The sequence below is a fragment of the Anomaloglossus baeobatrachus genome, chromosome 6 (genome assembly GCF_048569485.1).
Source record: "Anomaloglossus baeobatrachus isolate aAnoBae1 chromosome 6, aAnoBae1.hap1, whole genome shotgun sequence".
Classification (NCBI taxonomy): domain Eukaryota; kingdom Metazoa; phylum Chordata; class Amphibia; order Anura; family Aromobatidae; genus Anomaloglossus; species Anomaloglossus baeobatrachus.
This window is the reverse complement of record NC_134358.1, coordinates 96,021,880-96,043,693: the sequence shown is the minus strand read 5'-3', so window position 1 is coordinate 96,043,693 and position 21,814 is coordinate 96,021,880. Positions and strand designations below refer to the sequence as shown.

At 52.5% G+C, this 21,814-nt stretch overlaps 1 protein-coding gene across 2 annotated transcripts in view; it reads left to right on the top strand.

The window, feature by feature from the left end:
* Window positions 1–21,814, top strand: part of IMPA1 (inositol monophosphatase 1) — a 78,893-nt gene that overhangs the window by 21,858 nt on the left and 35,221 nt on the right. For both annotated transcript variants that reach the window (XM_075353124.1, XM_075353123.1), the window contains exons 5-6: window positions 1,991–2,036; window positions 9,406–9,514. In XM_075353124.1, coding sequence (XP_075209239.1) covers window positions 1,991–2,036; window positions 9,406–9,514 — 155 coding nt within the window. The remainder of the gene's footprint in view (window positions 1–1,990; window positions 2,037–9,405; window positions 9,515–21,814) is intronic.

The following is a 21,814-nucleotide window of genomic DNA, read 5'->3' as shown; positions in this document are numbered from 1 at the left end:
CATGGGACGGTCTCGTCATCTTCAACAGTCTACCCGTACCAGTAGGACCGTATCTGGTGCTGGTAACAGCAATTTTATGGAATCTTTTCATAATTTTTTTAGACCCTCTTTTGCAAGGCCACCAGAGACAACAAGTCTGACACATAGTCAACGGCTGGAGAGGATGATACAGGAGTATCTCCAAATGAACATCGATGCCATGACTGTGCAACTGGAGCCTTGCTCCTTTTGGGCTTCAAACCTAGAAAAATGGCCAGAGCTCGCAACTTACGCCTTGGAGATTTTGTCGTGTCCAGCTGCCAGCGTTGTCTCTGAACGTGTCTTCAGTGCTGCTGGGTGTGTGCTGACAGATAAGCGCACGCGTCTGTCCAGTGACAATGTGGACAGACAAACGTTCATCAAATTGAACAAGTCATGGATCCACAAGGAATTTACTACCCCTGTGTCATCCTGGGGAGAGTAAATGCTTGTGTATTTGGAATGTGCTTGATGCAAATCAAAACATCCTGTTTGCAACTAGGGCCCAAGTGCTGCCACTGAATGGGTGGGTGTGTGTGGGGCCCAATTTTTGGAAAAAAGGGAGACTCCGCTTGGAGTAACCCTTGCTTACATTGTTTTTAAAAGAAGCCAAGATGAACAGAGCTGGGATCAGGAAAGACTTTGCTACCTACCCCGGTGTCATCCTGGGGACGGTTAATTATGGCGTATTTTTGAATGTGCTTGATGCAAATCTAGCTGTGAATTGTACAACTGGGGCACAACTGCTGCCACTGAATGGGTGGGTGTGTGTGGGGCCCAATTTTTGGAAAAAAGGGAGACTCCGCTTGGAGTAACCCTTGCTTACATTGTTTTTAAAAGAAGCCAAGATGAACAAGTCATGGGTCAGCAAAGACTTTATCTACCTACCCCGGTGTCATGCTGGGGACGGTTAATTATGGCATGTTTTTGAATGTGCTTGATGCAAATCAAAACATCCTGTTTGCAACTAGGGCCCAAGTGCTGCCACTGATGGGGTGGGTGTCTGTGTGGCCCAATTTTTGGAAAAAAGGGAGACTCCGCTTGGAGTAACCCTTGCTTGCTGTGTTTTTAAAAGAAGCCAAGATGAACAGAGCTGGGATCAGGAAAGACTTTGCTACCTACCCCGGTGTCATCCTGGGGACGGATAAGAATGGCGTATTTTTGAATGTGCTTGATGCAAATGTAGCTGTGAAGTGTCCAACTGGGGCACAACTGCTGCCACTGAAGGGGTGGGTGTGTGTGGGGCCCAATTTTTGGAAAAAAGGGAGACTCCGCTTGGAGTAACCCTTGCTTACATTGTTTTTAAAAGAAGACAAGATGAACAGAGCTGGGATCAGGAAAGACTTTGCTACCTACCCCGGTGTCATCCTGGGGACGGTTAATTATGGCGTATTTTTGAATGTGCTTGATGCAAATCTAGCTGTGAATTGTACAACTGGGGCACAACTGCTGCCACTGAATGGGTGGGTGTGTGTGGGGCCCAATTTTTGGAAAAAAAGGGAGACTACGCTTGGAGTCACCTTGCGGTGTTTTACATGATTTTAGAAGGGCGTGCCATGCCTATATCTGTGTGTCCTCCTCTTTTTCCTTGTCCAGCTGTTTTGTTTTCGCATGAGTATATGTCCTTGTCACTTTCCCATGTGTTGTGAGTTGTTTGTCACATTTTGGACACCTTTGAGGGTGTTTTCGTTGTGTTTTTCTGTGTTTGTGATTGCCTGCCATTGTTTCCTATGCAGTTCGAGTTCGGTTCGTCGAACGTTCGACGAGCCGAACTCGAACGGGACCTCCGTTCGGCGAACCGACCTCGAGCCGAACCGGGACCGGTTCGCTCATCTCTACTTAGGAGTTAATAGAACAATCCCAGCTCCCTGGATATTACTAGAATGGATATAGCATGGCGGATTATGTGCATCTGTAGATGTGACGCTCCACACATATTATTAAATGGCGTTGTCTGTTCTTGTGTTTCAAGGTTTCCCTTTGTGGCCGTATCAATCGGTTTTGCAGTGGAGAAGCAGGTGGGCAGACTTGAAGTACTTGAGATTCTTTGTTACGTCCCTGTGTCTGAAATGTTATGTCTTTCAGTATTGTATTTTACTAGTAGGTCCTCACTCCTGCAAGATTTTTTGGGGTCAAATCCCACATGTAAACTTCATATAGCAGCCAAAGTCAGGAATATTATTATTATTATTATTATTATTATTATTATTATTATTATTATTATTATTAATTTATTTTTATTTATTTTTATTTTTATGAATTCAGTTCTTTACACCCCTACTTAAAAGTTGGCTGTGATTTTTAAACAGCTGAACATTCACGAGTACCCTGTTTGTAGTAACGTTTAAAGAGGTATTCCAAGATCCTATTCCAATACGTAGTAAGTATAATAATATTAGCAATTGCCTCCAATTAGACAGTATAATTATCCTGATTAACTATGTCTTACTTCATGTGCAGGGCATTGCAAGACCTTCAGTATCTATGGCTATGACCAGGAGCAACTGACTATATGCGTGGTCGTAACCATGGATACCTAAGGTCCTGCAATGCCCTGCACATGAGGTATGTGACATAGTGAATCAGGAGAACTATACTACATTTCTAGTTGGAGGTATTTGCTAATATTAGGCCTACTACGTATTAGGATAGGATGTTGGAGATGGGAATACCCCTTATAAATAAATAAAAAAGGCCTATTTCTTTGGCGCTCCATTGGGAGACCCAGACAATTGGGTGTATAGCTATGCCTCCGGAGGCCACACAAAGTATTACACTAAAAGTGTAAAGCCCCTCCCCTTCAGCCTATACACCCCCCGTGCTGCTACGGGCTCATCAGTTTTTATGCTTTGTGCGAAGGAGGTCAGACATCCACGCATAGCTCCACAGCTTAGTCAGCAGCAGCTGCTGACTATGTCGGATGGAAGAAAAGAGGGCCCATGACAGGGCCCCCAGCATGCTCACTTCTCACCCCACTCTTGTCGGCGGTGTTGTTAAGGTCGAGGTATCCATTGCGGATACGGAGGCTGGAGCCCACATGCTGCTTTCCTTCCCCATCCCTCAATTAGGGCTCTGGGTGAAGTGGGATCCCATCGGTCTCCAGGCACAGGAGATCGTGCTCCATCCACAGCTCCTGAGGACCCTGCTGGATAGGAGCCAAGTATCGTTCAGGGACATGGCCCTGCTACTTGGAGGTACTCTGTGTCCCCGTGGGGACTGCGCACAGCAACACTCCAGCATTGCTGGGTGTGCTAGTGCACCGGGGACAGCAGCGCTGGCTGCATGTGTGCCACTATACACTCAGCGTCGCTGAGTGTATTTGTGTAGGGGGACTGCCGCGCTGACCGCCGCTGCCATGAGATCACTGCGGCGCGGCTGGGACTGTTAGTGCGCCGGGGACTTCCGCGCCGACCGCGCTTATACGGCGGCCGCGCTTATTACTCTTATTACTCGGCTTCTGCGGCCTAGTCTCTCTTTCTTCCCGCCCCCAGCCCTGCCAGTCAGGGGAAGGGCGGGACGCTGTACAGGACGGCAGCACTGAGGGCTGGAGCATGCTTTGCATACTCCACCCCCCTCACTCTGCACAGTGGGGCACCAGTTCCCGCACTTTTCTGGGTCACGCCCACGGCTCCCTCCTCTCCTCAGGACGCCGGCAGCCATTCCTCTCAGCTCTGCTAACGCTGGAGAGGAGAGACAAGCTCAGGGAGACCCAGGCAGGAATTCTGGTGCCCACACAAACGCTTTGCGCGGGCGGTAAGCAGCACCTGTGGTGCTGGCCCCACTAGTGCAGAAGTGTATTTATAGTTTATTGATTATAGTCTATACTTTACACTGTATGGTGCACAATTGATTTTTGGCTATATCCCCTCCTGTATTGCTCAGAGGAGACAACAGCATGTCGTCCACAAATAGCAAGGGTGCCAAAGCACAGACTTACTATGCTGCCTGTGCAGCATGTACGGCTATACTGCCGGCAGGTTCCACTGACCCTCATTGTGTGCAATGCTCGGCCCCTGTGGCACTTTCTCAGCCGGAGCCTCTGCTAAGGGTGACCCAGGGAGATCCACCTGTTAACACTGTCCAGGTGACAGGGACGGAGTTTGCAGTTTTTACTGATAGACTTTCTGAGACTATGGCTAAGATATTAGAAGCCTTGCAGTCCAGGCCGGCATCTCAAGCCAGGGGCACTGTGGAATCATTGCCCCCTGGTCCCCCTCAGTTGGAACAGCAATGTCCTCCCGGGGTGTCTCATGGATCCCAGGGTGAGGTCTCTGACACGGACCGCAGCCCCAGACCAATTAAGCGAGCTCGCTATGATATCCCCTCGACATCATCACAATGTTCAGGGTCTCAGCGAGAGGACTCTCTGTATGATGAAGCGGAGGTAGCTGATCAGGATTCTGATCCTGAAGCCGCTCTCAACCTTGATACTCATGATGGGGACGCCATAGTGAATGATCTCATTGCGTCCATCAATGAAATGTTGGATATTTCTCCCTCAGCTCCTCCAGTGGAGGAGTCAGCTTCTCAGCAGGAGAAATTCCGTTTCAGGTTTCCCAAGCGTACAAAGAGTATGTTTCTGGACCACTCTGACTTCAGAGAGGCAGTCCAGAAACACCGAGCTTGTCCAGATAAGCGTTTTTTCAAAGCGCCTTAAGGATACACGTTACCCTTTCCCCCCTGACGTGGTCAAGGGCTGGACTCAGTGTCCCAAGGTGGATCCTCCGATCTCCAGACTGGCGGCTAGATCCATAGTTGCAGTGGAAGATGGAGCTTCACTCAAGGATGCCACTGACAGACAGATGGAGCTCTGGCTGAAATCCATCTATGAAGCTATCGGCGCGTCTTTTGCTCCAGCATTCGCAGCCGTATGGGCACTCCAAGCTATCTCAGCTGGTCAGGCGCGAATTGACGCACTCACACGTACGTCTGCGCCGCAGGTGGCGTCCATAACCTCTCAAACGTCGGCATTTGCGTCCTACGCTATCAATGCTGTCCTGGACTCTGCGAGCCGTACGGCGGTTGCAGCCGACAATTCGGTGGCAATACGCAGGGCCTTGTGGCTGCGGGAATGGAAGGCAGATTCGGCTTCCAAAAAGTGCTTAACTGGATTGCCATTTTCTGGCGACCGTTTGTTTGGTGAGAGATTGGATGAAATCATCAAACAATCCAAGGGAAAGGAAACATCCTTACCCCAGGCCAAACCAAAAACACCCCAACAGAGGAGGGGACAGTCGAGGTTTCGGTCCTTTCGGGGTGCGGGCAGGTCCCAATTCTCCTCGTCCAAAAGGCCTCAGAAGGATCAGAGGAACTCCGATGCATGGCGGTCTAAATCACGCCCTAAAAAGACCGCCGGAGGTGCCGCTACCAAGGCGGCTTCCTCATGACTTGCGGCCTCCTCACACCGCATCCTCGGTCGGTGGCAGGCTCTCCCGCTTTTGCGACACCTGGCTGCCACAAGTAAAAGACCGTTGGGTGAGAGACATTCTGTCTCACGGTTACAGGATAGAGTTCAGCTCTCGTCCTCCGACTCGATTCTTCAGAACATCTCCGCTTCCCGAGCGAGCCGAGGCTCTTCTACAGGCGGTGGGCATTCTGAAGGCAGAAGGAGTGGTGGTCCCGGTTCCTCTTCAGCAACAGGGTCACGGTTTCTACTCCAACCTGTTTGTGGTTCCAAAGAAGGACGGGTCCTTCCGTCCTGTTTTGGACCTAAAACTGCTCAACAAACACGTAAGGACCAGGCGGTTCCGGATGGAATCCCTCCGCTCCGTCATCGCCTCAATGTCCCAAGGAGATTTCCTAGCATCGATCGATATCAAGGATGCTTATCTCCACGTACCAATTGCTCCAGAGCTTCAGCGCTTCTTGCGCTTCGCCATAGCAAACGAACACCTTCAGTTCGCGGCACTGCCGTTCGGCCTGGCGACACCAAGGTCATGGCTACAGTAGTTGCGGTCCTACACTCTCAGGGTCACTCTGTGATACCTTACTTAGACGATCTGCTGGTCAAGGCACCCTCTCAAGAGGCATGCCAACACAGCCTCAACGTTACTCTGGAGATTCTCCAGAGTTTCGGGTGGATCATCAATTTTCCAAAGTCAAATCTGACACCGGTCCAATCGCTGACATATCTTGGCATGGAGTTTCATACTCTTCCAGCGATAGTGAAGCTTCCTCTGGACAAACAGCGTTCACTACAGACAGGGGTGCAATCTCTCCTTCAAGGTCGGTCACACCCCTTGAGGCGCCTCATGCACTTCCTGGGGAAGATGGTGGCAGCAATGGAAGCAGTCCCTTTCGCGCAGTTTCACCTACGTCCTCTTCAATGGGACATCCTACGCAAGTGGGACAGGAGGCCGACGTCCCTGGACAGGCACGTCTCCCTCTCTCAAGCAACCAAAGCTTCCCTTCGGTGGTGGCTTCTTCCCACCTCATTATCGAACGGGAAATCCTTCCTACCCCCATCCTGGGCGGTGGTCACGACGGACGCGAGCCTGTCAGGGTGGGGAGCAGTTTTTCTCCACCACAGGGCTCAGGGTACGTGGACTCAGCAAGAGTCCTCACTTCAGATCAATGTTCTGGAGATCAGGGCAGTGTATCTTGCCCTAAAAGCGTTCCAGCAGTGGCTGGAAGGCAAGCAGATCCGAATTCAGTCGGACAACTCCACAGCGGTGGCTTACATCAACCACCAAGGTGGGACACGCAGTCGGCAAGCGTTCCAGGAAGTCCGGCGGATTCTGCTGTGGGTGGAAGACACAGCATCCACCATATCCGCAGTTCACATCCTGGGCGTAGAAAATTGGGAAGCAGATTTTCTCAGTCGCCAGGGCATGGACGCAGGGGAATGGTCCCTTCACCCGGACGTGTTTCAGGAGATCTGTTGCCGCTGGGGGATGCCGGACGTCGACCTAATGGCGTCACGGCACAACAACAAGGTCCCAACATTCATGGCTCGATCTCAAGATCACAGAGCTCTGGCGGTAGACGCCTTAGTTCAGGATTGGTCGCAGTTTCAGCTCCCTTATGTGTTTCCTCCTCTGGCACTGTTGCCCAGAGTGTTACGCAAGATCAGGGCCGACTGCCGCCGCGCCATCCTCGTCGCTCCAGACTGGCCGAGGAGGTCGTGGTACCCGGATCTGTGGCATCTCACGGTCGGTCAACCGTGGGCACTGCCAGACCGACCAGATTTGCTGTCTCAAGGGCCGTTTTTCCATCTGAATTCTGCGGCCCTCAACATGACTGTGTGGCCATTGAGTCCTGGATCCTAGCGTCTTCAGGATTATCTCAAGAGGTCATTGCCACTATGAGACAGGCTAGGAAACCAACGTCCGCCAAGATCTACCACAGGACGTGGAAAATATTCCTGTCGTGGTGCTCTGCTCAGGGGTTTTCTCCCTGGCCTTTTGCCTTGCCCACTTTTCTGTCCTTTCTTCAATCCGGATTGGAAAAAGGTTTGTCGCTTGGCTCCCTTAAGGGACAAGTCTCTGCGCTCTCTGTGTTTTTTCAGAAGCGCCTGGCCAGACTCCCACAGGTACGTACGTTCCTGCAGGGGGTTTGTCACATCGTCCCTCCTTACAAGCGTCCGTTAGAACCCTGGGATCTGAACAGGGTGCTGATGGTTCTTCAGAAACCACCGTTCGAGCCAATGAGGGATATTTCGCTCGCACGCCTTTCGCAGAAAGTGGTTTTTCTAGTAGCAGTCACCTCACTTCGGAGAGTGTCTGAGTTGGCAGCGTTATCATGCAAAGCTCCTTTCCTGGTCTTTCACCACGACAAGGTGGTTCTGCGTCCGGTTCCGGAATTCCTCCCTAAGGTGGTATCCCCTTTTCATCTCAATCAGGACATCTCCTTACCCTCGTCTGTCCTCATCCAGTTCACCAATGTGAAAAGGATTTGCACTTGTTAGATCTGGTGAGAGCACTCAGACTCTACATTTCTCGTACGGCGCCCCTGCGCCGCTCGGATGCACTCTTTGTCCTTGTCGCTGGCCAGCGTAAAGGGACACAAGCTTCCAAATCAACCCTGGCTCGGTGGATTAAGGAACCAATTCTCGAAGCTTACCGTTCCTCGGGGCTTCCGGTTCCCTCAGGACTGAAGGCCCATTCTACTAGGGCCGTGGGAGCGTCCTGGGCCTTGCGACACCAGGCTACGGCTCAGCAGGTGTGTCAGGCAGCTACCTGGTCGAGCCTGCACACTTTCACGAAACACTATCAAGTGCATACCTATGCTTCGGCAGATGCCAGCCTAGGTAGGCAAGTCCTTCAGGCGGCAGTGGCCCACCTGTAGGACGGAGCCGTTACGGCTCTATTATGAGGTATTATTTACCCACCCAGGGACTGCTTTTGGACGTCCCAATTGTCTGGGTCTCCCAATGGAGCGCCAAAGAAGAAGGGAATTTTGTTTACTTACCGTAAATTCCTTTTCTTCTAGCTCCAATTGGGAGACCCAGCACCCGCCCCTGTTTTTTGTATACACATGTTGTTCATGTTAAATGGTTTCAGTTCTCCGATATTCCTTCGGATTGAATTTACTTTAAACCAGTTATAATTTTTCCTCCTTCTGGCTTTTGCACCAAAACTGATGAGCCCGTAGCAGCACGGGGGGTGTATAGGCTGAAGGGGAGGGGCTTTACACTTTTAGTGTAATACTTTGTGTGGCCTCCGGAGGCATAGCTATACACCCAATTGTCTGGGTCTCCCAATTGGAGCTAGAAGAAAAGGAATTTACGGTAAGTAAACAAAATTCCCTTCATTTTGATATAATAGACCAGAATTGCACAGCCCTCGGGACACATGGCCCACCCTACTGCTAGTTGTTGCTAGTGCTCTTACATGACCACCAAGCGTCTACATGGTGTCCAGCCAGTTTTTCATTTATTGGCTTGTTTAAAGGGAATCTGTCAGGTGTTCATTTTTAGTTTCCTATAACTTGTCTGGTATTGTATAAAATATACAAAATTAGATACTCCCCTCACCGATACTCCATTGCTTCTTTTCTAATTTTGCACAAATGCCCCTTCCCCCACTCATTTCCTCTTCTGCTGGTGATGGGCATGTGACCGCTGCTTCCATACACTTGGTCAGTGATTGCCTGCAGCAGCCACATGCCCATTTCGCTAGAAGTGAAAGCTTTGAGACCAGCAGTGACCCCAGGCAGGTTAGAAGAGCTGTGGGGATTTGGTTAAGTATGCTTTTTATTGTACACAATGCTGGACAGGTTATTAGATTTTCGGGGGAAGAGCCGCCTCTTGACCCTTAACTTTGCTCACCATTTTTATATTAATATTGGAAACCTACTTATCTCTGACGGATCCACATGATAAACCTATGAAGCAAAGCGGAGCATGTTCTCTTTCATGGGCCACTTTCTCTTTTTGACCACTTTTAGGTTGAATTTGGCGTCGTATACAGCTGTGTAGAAGACAAGATGTACACTGGCAGAAAGGGACACGGGGCTTATTGTAATGGCCAGAAATTGCAAGTCTCGGGGCAGAAGGGTAAGCTCTAAGTTGCAAATTGCTAAGCTTGATCTGGACTTTGCTCTGTTATGCGGAGTGTGGAGCCTCCAGCTACAGTTTAACCACTAAGTTATACAGTGTGTCCACCCATATCCTGTCCACCATCATTAACTTGAGAACGGCGGCAGCTATAGGCATAGAAGTGGTGTCTAGGTATAGTAAAGTAGCCATGCCCTATGCAATGAAACCACCTATAGCGCCACCTGGTGGAAAACAACGGAGTTAGCATTTTTATTTCGAAAACGGAATGAGATAGAGAAAAAGTGAATAAAAAAAATGTAGGGCATCATCAATTCAATACGAATCGACACCTTGCATACAGAAATGCTGTGATATGAAACCCATGACCCCCCCCACCCCATCCCCCAAACATTGAATGCTGATCACGCATATGGCACTCATTTAACTTTTGATGGTCAAAGTGGGCACCGTCAGCTGCAATGCACACTGGACTCTGGACAGCATACTGTATCTTGCTGCACATTGTACAATATGGTAGGTGACACGTTTGCACAAGCATCTGTGATACGTCGTCGTAGATCCTGCAATGTTGGTGGAGGGGTCGCATACACCTGCTGTTTGATGTGACATCACAGAAAAGTCCAATGGGGTCAGGTCAGGTGAGTGTGGAGGCCACTCCACACAGCCACCATACCCAATGACTTGTAGGAAGGTCTCCATGAGGTATCGCTTCACGTCCGCAGCCTTGTGAGTTTTACACGTTCTAATCATAGCATTTCTGTATGCAAGGTGTTGATTCGTATTGAATTGATGATGCCCTACAACTTTGTAATTCACTTTTTTTTCCTCTATCTCGTTCCATTTTCGAGATAAAACTGCCAACTCCGTTGTTCTCCACCAGGTGGCGCTATAGGTGGTTTCATTGCATAGCGCATGGCTACTTTACTATACCTAGACACCACTTCTATGCCTATAGCTGCTGCCGTTCTCAAGTTAATGGAGGTGGACAGGATATGGTTGGACACACTTGTATATTGTCAACTAGATGTTCCTTATTTCTTTTGTCGCTCCATTGGGAGACCCAGACAATTGGGTGTATAGCTTCTGCCTCCGGAGGCCACACAAAGTATTACACTTTAAAAAGTGTAACCCCTCCCCTCTGCCTATACACCCTCCCGTGCATCACGGGCTCCTCAGTTTTATGCTTTGTGTTGAAGGAGGCACACATTCACTCAAGCTCCCATTTTAGTCAGCAGCAGCTGCTGATTGTATCGGATGGAAGAAAAGAGGGCCCCCACAGGGCCCCCGGCATGCTCCCTTCTCACCCCACTAAGTCGGCGGTGTTGTTAAGGTTGAGGTACCCATTGCGGGTACAAAGGCTGGAGCCACATGCCGTTTTTCCTTCCCCATCCCTTAGAGGCTCTGGGAGAAGTGGGATCCTAACCGGTCACCATTCACTGGGACCGGGCTCCCTCCGCAGCCCCTGGGGGAATCTGACGGACAGGAGACTGAGTATCATCAGGGACAGGCCCTGCATCTATAAGGTACTCTGTGTCCCCTTGGGGACGGTGCATGGAGCGCCTGTGTTACAGACGCTGCAGCGGCTGCTGTTTTTTTGTGACGACCGGGACTACCGCGCCGACCGCGCCTGTTTGCCGGCCGCGTTATTAAATTTAGTCCCCGGCTTCTGCGGCCTAGTACCATAACTCCCGCCCCCGGGCCTGCCAGTCAGGGGTAAGGGCGGGACGGTCGACTGGACGTCGGCAGTGAGGGCTGGAGCATACTTAGGTGTTCTCCTCCCCCCTCACTGAGCACTGTGGGGCACCAGATTCCCGCACTTTTAGTCACGCCCACGGCTCCCTCCTCCCCTGAGAACTCTGGCAGCCATATTTACAATCACTTCTGCCGGTGGAGGATTTCAGAACGAGCTCTACAGCTCTGGGAGGCCCAGGCAGGGAATCTGGTGGACACAAAACCGCTTTGGGCGGTCGGCAAGCCACACCGGTTACCCGGTGCTGGCCCCCCTCGGGTGCCGAAGTGTGTGTGTGTGTGTATATATATATATATATATAATAATATAATATAATATAATATAATATATACATATACATATACATTTTTTCTGTTCGGCCGCATTGTTTTGCTTTCTTCGGCGCTCCATTGGGAGACCCAGACGATTGGGTGTATAGCTACTGCCTCCGGAGGCCACACAAAGTATTACACTAAAAAGTGTAAGGCCCCTCCCCTTCTGCCTATACACCCCCCGTGGGATCACGGGCTGCTCAGTTTTCAAGCTTTGTGCGAAGGAGGTCAGACATCCACGCATAGCTCCACTGTTTTAGTCAGCAGCAGCTGACTATGTCGGATGGAAGAAAAGAGGGCCCATACTAGGGCCCCCAGCATGCTCCCTTCTCACCCCACTCTTGTCGGCGGTGTTTGTTAAGGTTGAGGTACCCATTGCGGGTACGGAGGCTGGAGCCCACATGCTGCTTTCCTTCCCCATCCCCCTGAGGGCTCTGGTGAAGTGGGATCTTACCGGCCTCCAGGCTCTGAGGCCGGGCTCCATCCACAGACCCGGAGATCCTGCTGGAATGGAGCGGAGTATCGTCAGGGACAGGCCCTGCAACGTTAAGGTACTCTGTGTCCCCGTACAGTCTATGCACAGACACACTCCAGCGTTGCTGGGTGTGTTAGTGCGCCGGGGACAGTAGCACTGCGCGCTTGGGCTTTACTCACTGCAGCTTAGCTGAGTGAGTTTATGTGTCGGGAACTACCGCGCCAGCCGCTGCTGGAGCTGCGGCGCGGCTGAGACTTGTGGTGCGCCGGGGACTTTCGCGCTGCCGTGCTTTTACGACGGCAGCGCTTATAAATCTAGTCCCCGGCTTTTGCGGCCTAGTTACGTTTCGTTCCCGCCCCCAACACTGCCAGTCAGGGAAGGGGCGAGACGCTGTACAATGATCAGCGCCGAGGGCTGGAGTCTTATTTACATACTCCAGCCCTCTCACTGGGCACAGGGGGACGCCAGTTTCCCGCTCTTGTCTGGGGCACGCCCACGGCCCGCCCCTCTTCACAGGACGCCGGCAGCCATTCCTGCAGGCAATCTAAGCTGGAGAACGGACACAGGCTCTGGGAGACCCAGCAAAGGGATTCTGGCGACCACTTACCCGCTTATGCGGGCGGTAAGCAGCACCTTGGTGCTGACCCCACTATTGCCACAGTGTTTTTTTGTGTGCTTTATCCTTGTACTTATATTTGCAAGACCATACACAGACACACGCCAGCATTGCTGGGCGTGTTAGTGCGCCGAGGACAACAGCGCTGCGCGCTTGGACTATACTCACTGCAGCTTAGCTGAGTGAGTTTATCTGTGGGAAACTGCCGCGCTGGAGGCTGCGGCGCGGCTGAGACTTGTGGCTGTACGGTCGCTTCTTGGCGATATACCCCTAGATAGCTCTGAGGAGACAACAGCATGTCGTCAGCATAGAGCAAGGGGGCCAAGGCACAGGCTTTCTACTTTCTATGCTGTCTGTACCGCACGTGAGGCTGTTTTACCGGCAGGTTCCACTAACCCCTAATGGGTAGAGTCTCTGCTAGTGGTGGCCCAGAGAGGGCCACCTGTGAAACTGTCCAGAGGACAGAGTTTGCAGTTTTTTTGCTGATAAAATGTCTTGGACTATGAACAAAATTCTAGCAACTTTGCAGTCCAGGGCGGTGACTCAGACCATGGGCATTGTTGAATCAAGGCTCCCCGGTCTCCCTCAGTTGGAACTAATCCGTGCTCCAAGGGGGTCCCATACATCCCAGACTGAAGGCTCTGACACGGACGACAGTCCCAGACAGCCTAAGCGAGCTCGCTGGGAGAGACCCTCGACTTCACACACTGGTCAGGGTCTCAGCGAGAGGATTCTCTGTATGATGAGGTAGCTGATCAGGTTTCTGATCCTGAGACCGCTTTCATTCTGGATGCTCCTAATGGGACGCCATGGTGAATGATCTCATAGCGCCCATCAATACACTGGTGGATATTTCTCCCTCAGCCCCTCCAGTGGAGGAGGCAGCTTCAGCAGGAGAAATTCCATTTCAGGTATCCCAAGCGTAAATTCAGTACTTTTTGGGCCTCTCTGACTCAGAGGAGCAGTCCAGAAACACTACGCTTATCCAGACAAGCTTTTCTCCGCCGCGCCATCCTCCATAGTTGCAGTGGAAGATGGGACTTCACTTAAAGATGCCATTGACAGACAGATGGACCTCTGGTTGAAATCTGTCTGTGAAGCTATCGGCGTGTCGTTTGCTCCGGCATTCGCAGCCGTATGGGCACTCCAAGCTATTTCAGCTGGTCTTGCGCAGATAGACACTGTCACACGTACATCTGTGCCGCAGGTGGCGTCCTTAACCTCGCATGCATTGCGACTTACGCTATTCATGCTGTCCTGGACTCTACGAGCCGTACGCCGGTGGCGTACGCCAACTCCGTGGTTTTGCGCAGACCCTTGGGATTAAGGGAATGGAAGGCAGCTCCTGCTTCCAAAAAGGGCTTAACCAGTTTGCCATTATCTGGTGACAGACTGTTGGCTGAGCGATTGGATGAAATCATTAAACAGGCCAAGGGTAAGGATTCTTCCTTACACCAGCCCAGATCAAACAAAACCCAAGGAAGGACAGTCGACGTTTCGGTCCTTTCCAGGCTCGGGCTGGTCCCAATTTTCCTAGTCCAAAAGGACTCAAAAGGCTCAGAGGGGCTCAGACTCCTGGCGGGCTCAATCACGCCCAAAGAAGGCAGCCGGAGGAACCGCTACCAAGGCGGTTTCCTCATGACTTTCAGCCCTCTCTCTCCGCATCCGCGGTCGGTGGCAGACTCTCCCGCTTTGGCGGCATTTAGCTGCCACAGGTCAAAGACCGGTGGGTGAGAGACATTTTGTCTCACGTGTACAGGATAGAGTTTTGTTCTCGTCCTCCGGCTCGATTCTTCAGAACTTCCCCACCTCTCGACCGAGCCGATGCTCTTCTGCAGGCAGAAGGAGTGATAATCCCTGTTCCTCTTCAGGAACAAGGTCACGGTTTTTACTCCAATCTGGTTGTGGTGCCAAAAAAGGACGGCTCTTCCGTTCCGTTCTAGACCTAAAACTGCTCAAAAAGCAGTGTAAACCAGGCGGTTCCGGATGGAATCCCTCCGCTCCGTCATTGCCTCAAGGTCTCAAGGAGATTTCCTAGCATCAAGAGACATCAGGATGCTTATCTCCACGTGCCGATTGCTCCAGAGCACCAGCGTTTGCTGCGATTCGTTATAGAAGACGAGCATCTTCAGTTCGTAGACCTGCCCTTAGGTCTGACGACAGCCCCACGGGTTTTCACCAAGGTCATGGCAGCAGTGGTAGCAGTCCTGCACTCTCAGGGTCACTCTGTGATCCCTTACTTGGACGATCTACTTGTCAAGGCACCCTCTCAAGAGGCATGCCAACGCAGCCTGAACGTTGCGCTGGAGACTCTCCAGAGTTTCGGGTGGATCATCAACTTTTCAAAGTTAAATCTGACACCGACCCAATCACTGACATATCTTGGCATAGAGTTTTATACTCTCTCAGCGATAGTGAAGCTTCCGCTGGACAAACAGCGTTCACTACAGACGGGGGTGCAGTCTCTCCTTCAAGGCCAGTCACACCCCTTAAGACGCCTCATGCACTTCCTAGCGAAGATGGTAGCAGCAATGGAGGCAGTCCCTTTCGCGCAGTTTCATCTGCGTCCACTTCAATGGGACATTCTCCGCCAAAGCGATGGGAAGTCGACGTCCCTAGACAGGAACGTCTCCCTTTCTCAGACGGTCAAGGACTCTCTTCAGTGGTGACTTCTTCCCACCTCATTGTCAAAAGGAAGGTCCTTCCTACCCCCATCCTGGACGGTGGTCACGACAGACGTGAGTCTGTCAGGGTGGAGAATAGTCTTTCTCCACCACAGGGCTCAGGGTACGTGGACTCAGCAGGAGTCCACCCTTCAGATCAATGTTCTGGAAATCTAAGCAGTGTATCTTGCCCTGCAAGCCTTCCAGCAGTGGCTGGAATGCAAACAGATCCGAGTTCAGTCGGACAACTCCACAGCGGTAGCATACATCAACCACCAAGGCAGAATACGCAGTCGGCAAGCCTCCCAAGAAGTCCGGCGGACTCTGATGTGGGTGGAAGACAGAGCATCCACCATATCCGCAGTTCACATCCCGGGCGTAGAAAACTGGGAAGCAGACTTCCTCAGTCGCCAGGGTATGGACGCAGGGGAATGGTCTCTGCACCCGGACGTGTTTCAGGAAATCTGGGGCCTTCGGGGGAGGCCGGACGTCGACCTAATGGCGTCTAGGCACAACACCAAGGTCACGAGTTTCATGGTGTGGTCTTACGATCAACGAGCTCTGGCGGCAGGCGCCTTAGTTCAGGATGGGTCGCAGTTCCAGCTACCCTATGTGTTTCCCCCTCTGGCACTGTTGCCCAGAGTGCTACGCAAGATCAGCTCCGATTGCCGCCGCGCCATCCTCGTCGCCCCAGACTGGCAGAGGAGGTCGTGGTACCCGGATCTGTGGCATCTCACGGTCGGCCAGCCGTGGGCACTACCAGACCGGCCAAACTTACTGTCCCAAGGGCCGTTTTACATCTGAATCCTACGGCCCTGAACCTGACTGGGTGGCCATTGAGTCCTGGATCCTAGCGTCTTCAGGATTATCTCATGACGTCATTGCCACCATGTGACGGGCTAGGAAGCTGACGTCTGCCAAGATCTACCACTGGACGTGGAAGATATTCTTACCTTAGGGCTCTGCTCAGGGAGTGTCTCCCTGGCCATTTGCATTGCCTACTTTTCTTTCCTTCCTGCAATCTGGTTGGGAAACAGGTTTGTTGCTCGGCTCCCTTAAAGGACAAGTTCCAGCGCTGTCTGTATTCTTTCAGAAGCGCCTAGCACGACTTCCTCAGGTACGCACGTTCCTGCAGGGGGTTTGTCACATTGTCCCTCCGTACTGAGGCCGTTAGACCCATGGGATCTGAACAGGGTACTAATTGCTCTCCAGAAGCCGCCCTTCGAGCCTCTGAGGGACGTTTCACTTTCTCGACTTTCACAGAAAGTGGCCTTTCTGGTAGCGGTCACGTCTCTTCGGAGAGTGTCCGAGCTAGCAGCGTGGTCATCCAAAGCTCCCTTCCTGGTGTTTCACCAAGACAAGGTAGTGCTGCGCCCGATTCCGGAGTTTCTCCCTAAGGTGGTATCCCCTTTTCATCACAATCAGGATATCTCCTTACCTTCCTTTTGTCCTTATCCATTTCATCGATATGAAATGGATTTGCATTGTTGGATCTGGTGAAGAGCACTCAGAATCTACATTTCCCGCACGGCGCCCCTGCGCCGATCGGATGCACTCTTTGTCCTTGTCACTGGTCAGCGCAAGGGGTCGCAGGCTGCCAAATCCACCCTGGCTCGATGGATCAAGGAACCAATCCTTGAAGCCTACCGTTCTGCTGGGCTTCCGGTTCCATCAGGGCTGAAGGCCCATTCTACCAGAGCCGTGGGTGCGTCCTGGGCATTACGGCACCAGGCTACGGCTCAGCAGGTGTGCCAGGCGGCTACCTGGGCGAGTCTGCACACCTTCACCAAGCGTCATCAGGTGCATGCCTACGCTTAGGCGGATGCCAGCCTAAGTAGAAGAGTCCTGCAGGCGGCGGTTGCCTCCATGTAGGGAAGGGCTGTTTTTACAGTCCAAACTTGAGGTATTAATTTACCCACCCAGGGACTGCTTTTGGACGTCCCAATCGTCTGGGTCTCCCAATGGAGCGCCGAAGAAGAAGGGAATTTTGTTACTTACCGTAAATTCCTTTTCTTCTAGCTCCAATTGGGAGACCCAGCACCCGCCCCTGTTTCCTTCGGGATTTTTGGTTTGTTCGGGTACACATGTTGTTCATGTTGAATGGTTTCAGTTCTCCGATGTTCCTTCGGATTGAATTTGTTTAACCAGTTATTGGCTTTCCTCCTTCTTGCTTTTGCACTAAAACTGAGCAGCCCGTGATCCCACGGGGGGTGTATAGGCAGAAGGGGAGGGGCCTTACACTTTTTAGTGTTATACTTTGTGTGGCCTCCGGAGGCAGTAGCTATACACCCAATCGTCTGGGTCTCCCAATTGGAGCTAGAAGAAAAGGAATTTACGGTAAGTAACAAAATTCCCTTCTTTGGCTATATACCCTCAGTGATCACTCTCAGAGGAGACTACAGCATGTCGTCCGCAAAGAGCAAGGGTGCCAAGGCACAGGCTTATTTTGCAACCTGTACCTCTTGTGCGGCTATGTTACCTGCAGGTTCCACCTACCCTCACTGTGTGCAATGCTCGGCCCCTGTGGCACTCACTCAGCCGGAGCCTCGGGCACTGGTGGGACCCTCGGCTCAGGTAGAACCGCCGGCTTCCACTGTCCAGGTGGCAGGGACAGAGTTTGCAGTTTTGGCTGAGAAACTCTCTGAGTCGCTTTCACAATCCATGGCTCAGTCTATGGACAGATGGTCTGCTAAGATACTAGAAGCCTTGCAGTCCGGATCGGTCACACAGGCCCCGGGCACTGTGAGTTCATCGCCCCCAGGCCCCTCTCGGTCGGTGCAGCAGAGTGCTCCTGGGGTGACACCTAGGTCCCACGGGGAGGACTCCGACACGGACCGCAGTCCCAGACCGGCTAAGCGGGCTCGCTGGGAACCTTCCCCGGCTTCATCACGCTGTTCGGGGTCGCAGCATGAGGACTCTCTGGAGGATGAGGCGGAGGTCGCAGCTCAGGGCTCTGATCCTGACGTTGCTCTCAATCTTGATACACCTGAAGGGGACGCCATAGTAAATGACCTTATAGCGTCCATCAACCAGGTGCTAGATCTTTCTCCCCCATCTCCACCTATAGAGGAGTCGGCTTCACAGCAGGAGAAACACCAGTTTAGGTTTCCCAAACGTACACGGAGTGCGTTTTTCGATCACTCTAACTTCAGAGATGCTGTCCAGAAGCACAGAGCATTTCCGGACAAGCGCTTTACTAAGCGCCTTAATGACACACGTTACCCCTTCCCCCCTGACGTAGTTAAGGGTTGGGCTCAGTGTCCCAAGGTGGATCCTCCAGTCTCTAGACTGGCGGCTAGATCCGTAGTATCAGTGGCAGATGGTTCATCGCTCAAGGATGCCACTGACAGGCAAATAGAGCTCCTGATTAAATCCATCTATGAAGCCATAGGCGCGTCTTTTGCTCCGGCCTTTGCAGCCGTGTGGGCACTCCAAGCTATCTCAGCTTGTCTGTCTGAGATTAATGCAGTCACGCGTACCTCTGCTCCGCAAGTTGTGTCTTTGACTTCTCAGGCATCGGCCTTTTCGTCCTACGCCATGAACGCCGTCCTGGACTCAGCGAGCTGTACAGCGGTAGCGTCCGCCAATTCGGTGGCAGTCCGCAGGGCCATGTGGCTACGCGAATGGAAGGCAGACTCTGCTTCCAAGCAGTTCTTAACCGGTTTGCCATTTTCTGGCGACCGTTTGTTTGGCGAGCAATTGGATGAAATTATTAAACAATCCAAGGGTAAGGACTCGTCCTTACCCCAGTCCAAACCAAACAAACCTCAGCAACGAAAAATTCAATCGAGGTTTCGGTCCTTTCGGCCCTCAGCCAGGTCCCAATCCTCCACGTCCAACAGGTCAGAGAAGGGCCAGAGGAACTCTTCTGCATGGCGGTCTAAGTCACGTCCTCCAAAGACCGCCGGAGGAACCGCCTCCAAGGCGGCCTCCTCATGACTTTCGGCCTCCCCAAACCGCATCCTCGGTCGGTGGCAGGCTCTCCCGCTTTTGCGACGCCTGGTGGCCACATGTCCAAGACCGATGGGTGAGAGACATTCTGTCGCACGGTTACAGGATAGAGCTCAGCTCTCGTCCTCCGACTCGTTTCTTCAGAACATCTCTGCCCCCCGAGCGAGCCGATGCACTTTTTCAGTTTGTGGCACTGCCTTTCGGCCTGGCGACAGCCCCACGGGTCTTCACCAAGATCATGGCATCCGTGGTGGCGGTCCTACACTCTCAGGGCCACTCGGTGATCCCTTACTTAGACGATTTCCTAGTCAAGGCACCCTCCCGGGTGGCATGTCAACACAGCCTGACCATTGCTCTGGAGACTCTCCAGAGGTTCGGGTGGATCATAAATTTCCCAAAGTCAAAATTGACACCGACCCAATCACTGACTTACCTCGGGATGGAGTTTCATACTCTCTCAGCGATAGTGAAGCTTCCGCTGGACAAACAGCGTTCGCTGCAGACAGGGGTGCACTCTCTCCTTCGGACCCAGTCACACCCCTTGAGGCGCCTCATGCACTTCCTAGGGAAGATGGTGGCAGCAATGGAGGCAGTTCCCTTTGCGCAGTTTCATCTGCGTCCACTTCAATGGGACATTCTCCGCAAATGGGACAGGAGGTCGACGTCCCTAGACAGGAACGTCTCTCTTTCACTGGCAGCCAAAACCTCTCTTCAGTGGTGGCTTCTTCCCACTTCCTTGTCGAAGGGAAAATCATTCCTGCCCCCATCCTGGGCTGTAGTCACAACGGACGCGAGTCTGTCAGGGTGGGGAGCGGTCTTCCTCCACCACAGGGCTCAGGGAACCTGGACTCCGACAGAGTCCTCCCTTCAGATCAATGTTCTGGAGATAAGGGCAGTGTATCTAGCCCTAAAGGCGTTCCATCGGTGGCTGGAGGGCAGACAGATCCGCATACAGTCGGACAACGCCACGGCGGTCGCGTACATCAACCACCAGGGCGGCACACGCAGTCGTCAGGCCTTCCAAGAAGTTCGGCGGATTCTGCTGTGGGCGGAAGCCACAGCCTCCACCATCTCCGCAGTTCACATCCCGGGCGTAGAAAACTGGGAAGCAGACTTTCTCAGTCGCCAGGGCATGGACGCAGGGGAATGGTCTCTTCACCCGGACGTGTTTCAAGAGATCTGTTGCCGCTGGGGAACACCGGACGTCGACCTCATGGCGTCTCGGCACAACAACAAAGTCCCGGCATTCATGGCACGGTCTCAAGATCACAGAGCTCTGGCGGCGGACGCATTAGTTCAGGATTGGTCGCAGTTTCGACTGCCTTATGTATTTCCTCCTCTGGCACTGCTGCCCAGAGTGTTGCGCAAGATCAGGTCCGACTGCCGCCACGCCATCCTCGTCGCTCCAGACTGGCCGAGGAGGTCGTGGTACCCGCATCTGTGGCACCTCACGGTGGGTCAACCGTGGGCACTCCCAGACCGACCAGACTTGCTGTCACAAGGGCCATTTTTCCATCTGAATTCTGCGGCCCTCAACCTGACTGTGTGGCCATTGAGTCCTGGCTCCTAGCGTCCTCAGGGTTATCTCAAGATGTCATTGCCACTATGAGACAAGCCAGGAAACCAACGTCCGCCAAGATCTATCACAGGGCTTGGAGGATCTTCTTATCCTGGTGCTCTGATCGGGGTTTTACCCCCTGGCCGTTTGCCTTACCCACTTTTCTTTCTTTCCTTCAATCCGGAATGGATAAGGGTTTGTCTCTCGGCTCTCTCAAGGGACAAGTATCGGCGCTTTCCGTGTTTTTTCAAAAGCGTCTAGCCAGGATTCCGCAGGTCCGCACGTTCCTGCAGGGAGTTTGCCACATAGTCCCACCTTACAAGCGTCCGCTGGAACCCTGGGATCTTAACAGGGTGCTAACGGCTCTTCAGAAACCACCTTTCGAGCCGATGCGGGATGTCTCTCTATCACGCCTTTCGCAGAAGGTGGCCTTCCTGGTGGCAGTCACATCACTTCGGAGAGTGTCTGAGCTAGCAGCGCTGTCATGCAAAGCCCCCTTCCTGGTGTTTCACCAGGATAAGGTGGTTCTGCGTCCGGTCCCGGAATTTCTCCCTAAGGTGGTATCCCCTTTTTCATCTCAATCAGGATATCTCCTTACCTTCCTTTTGCCCTCATCCAGTTCACCAATGTGAAAAGGATTTGCACTTGTTAGATCTCGTGAGAGCACTCCGGCTCTACATTTCTCGCACAGCGCCCCTGCGCCGTTCGGATGCGCTCTTTGTCCTTGTCGCTGGCCAGCGTAAGGGGTCGCAGGCTTCCAAGTCAACCTTGGCTCGGTGGATCAAGGAACCGATTCTTGAAGCCTACCGTTCTTCTGGGCTTCCGATTCCTTCAGGGCTGAAGGCCCATTCTACCAGAGCCGTGGGTGCATCCTGGGCATTGCGGCACCAGGCTACGGCTCAGCAGGTGTGTCAGGCGGCTACCTGGTCGAGTCTGCACACTTTCACGAAACACTATCAGGTGCATGCCTATG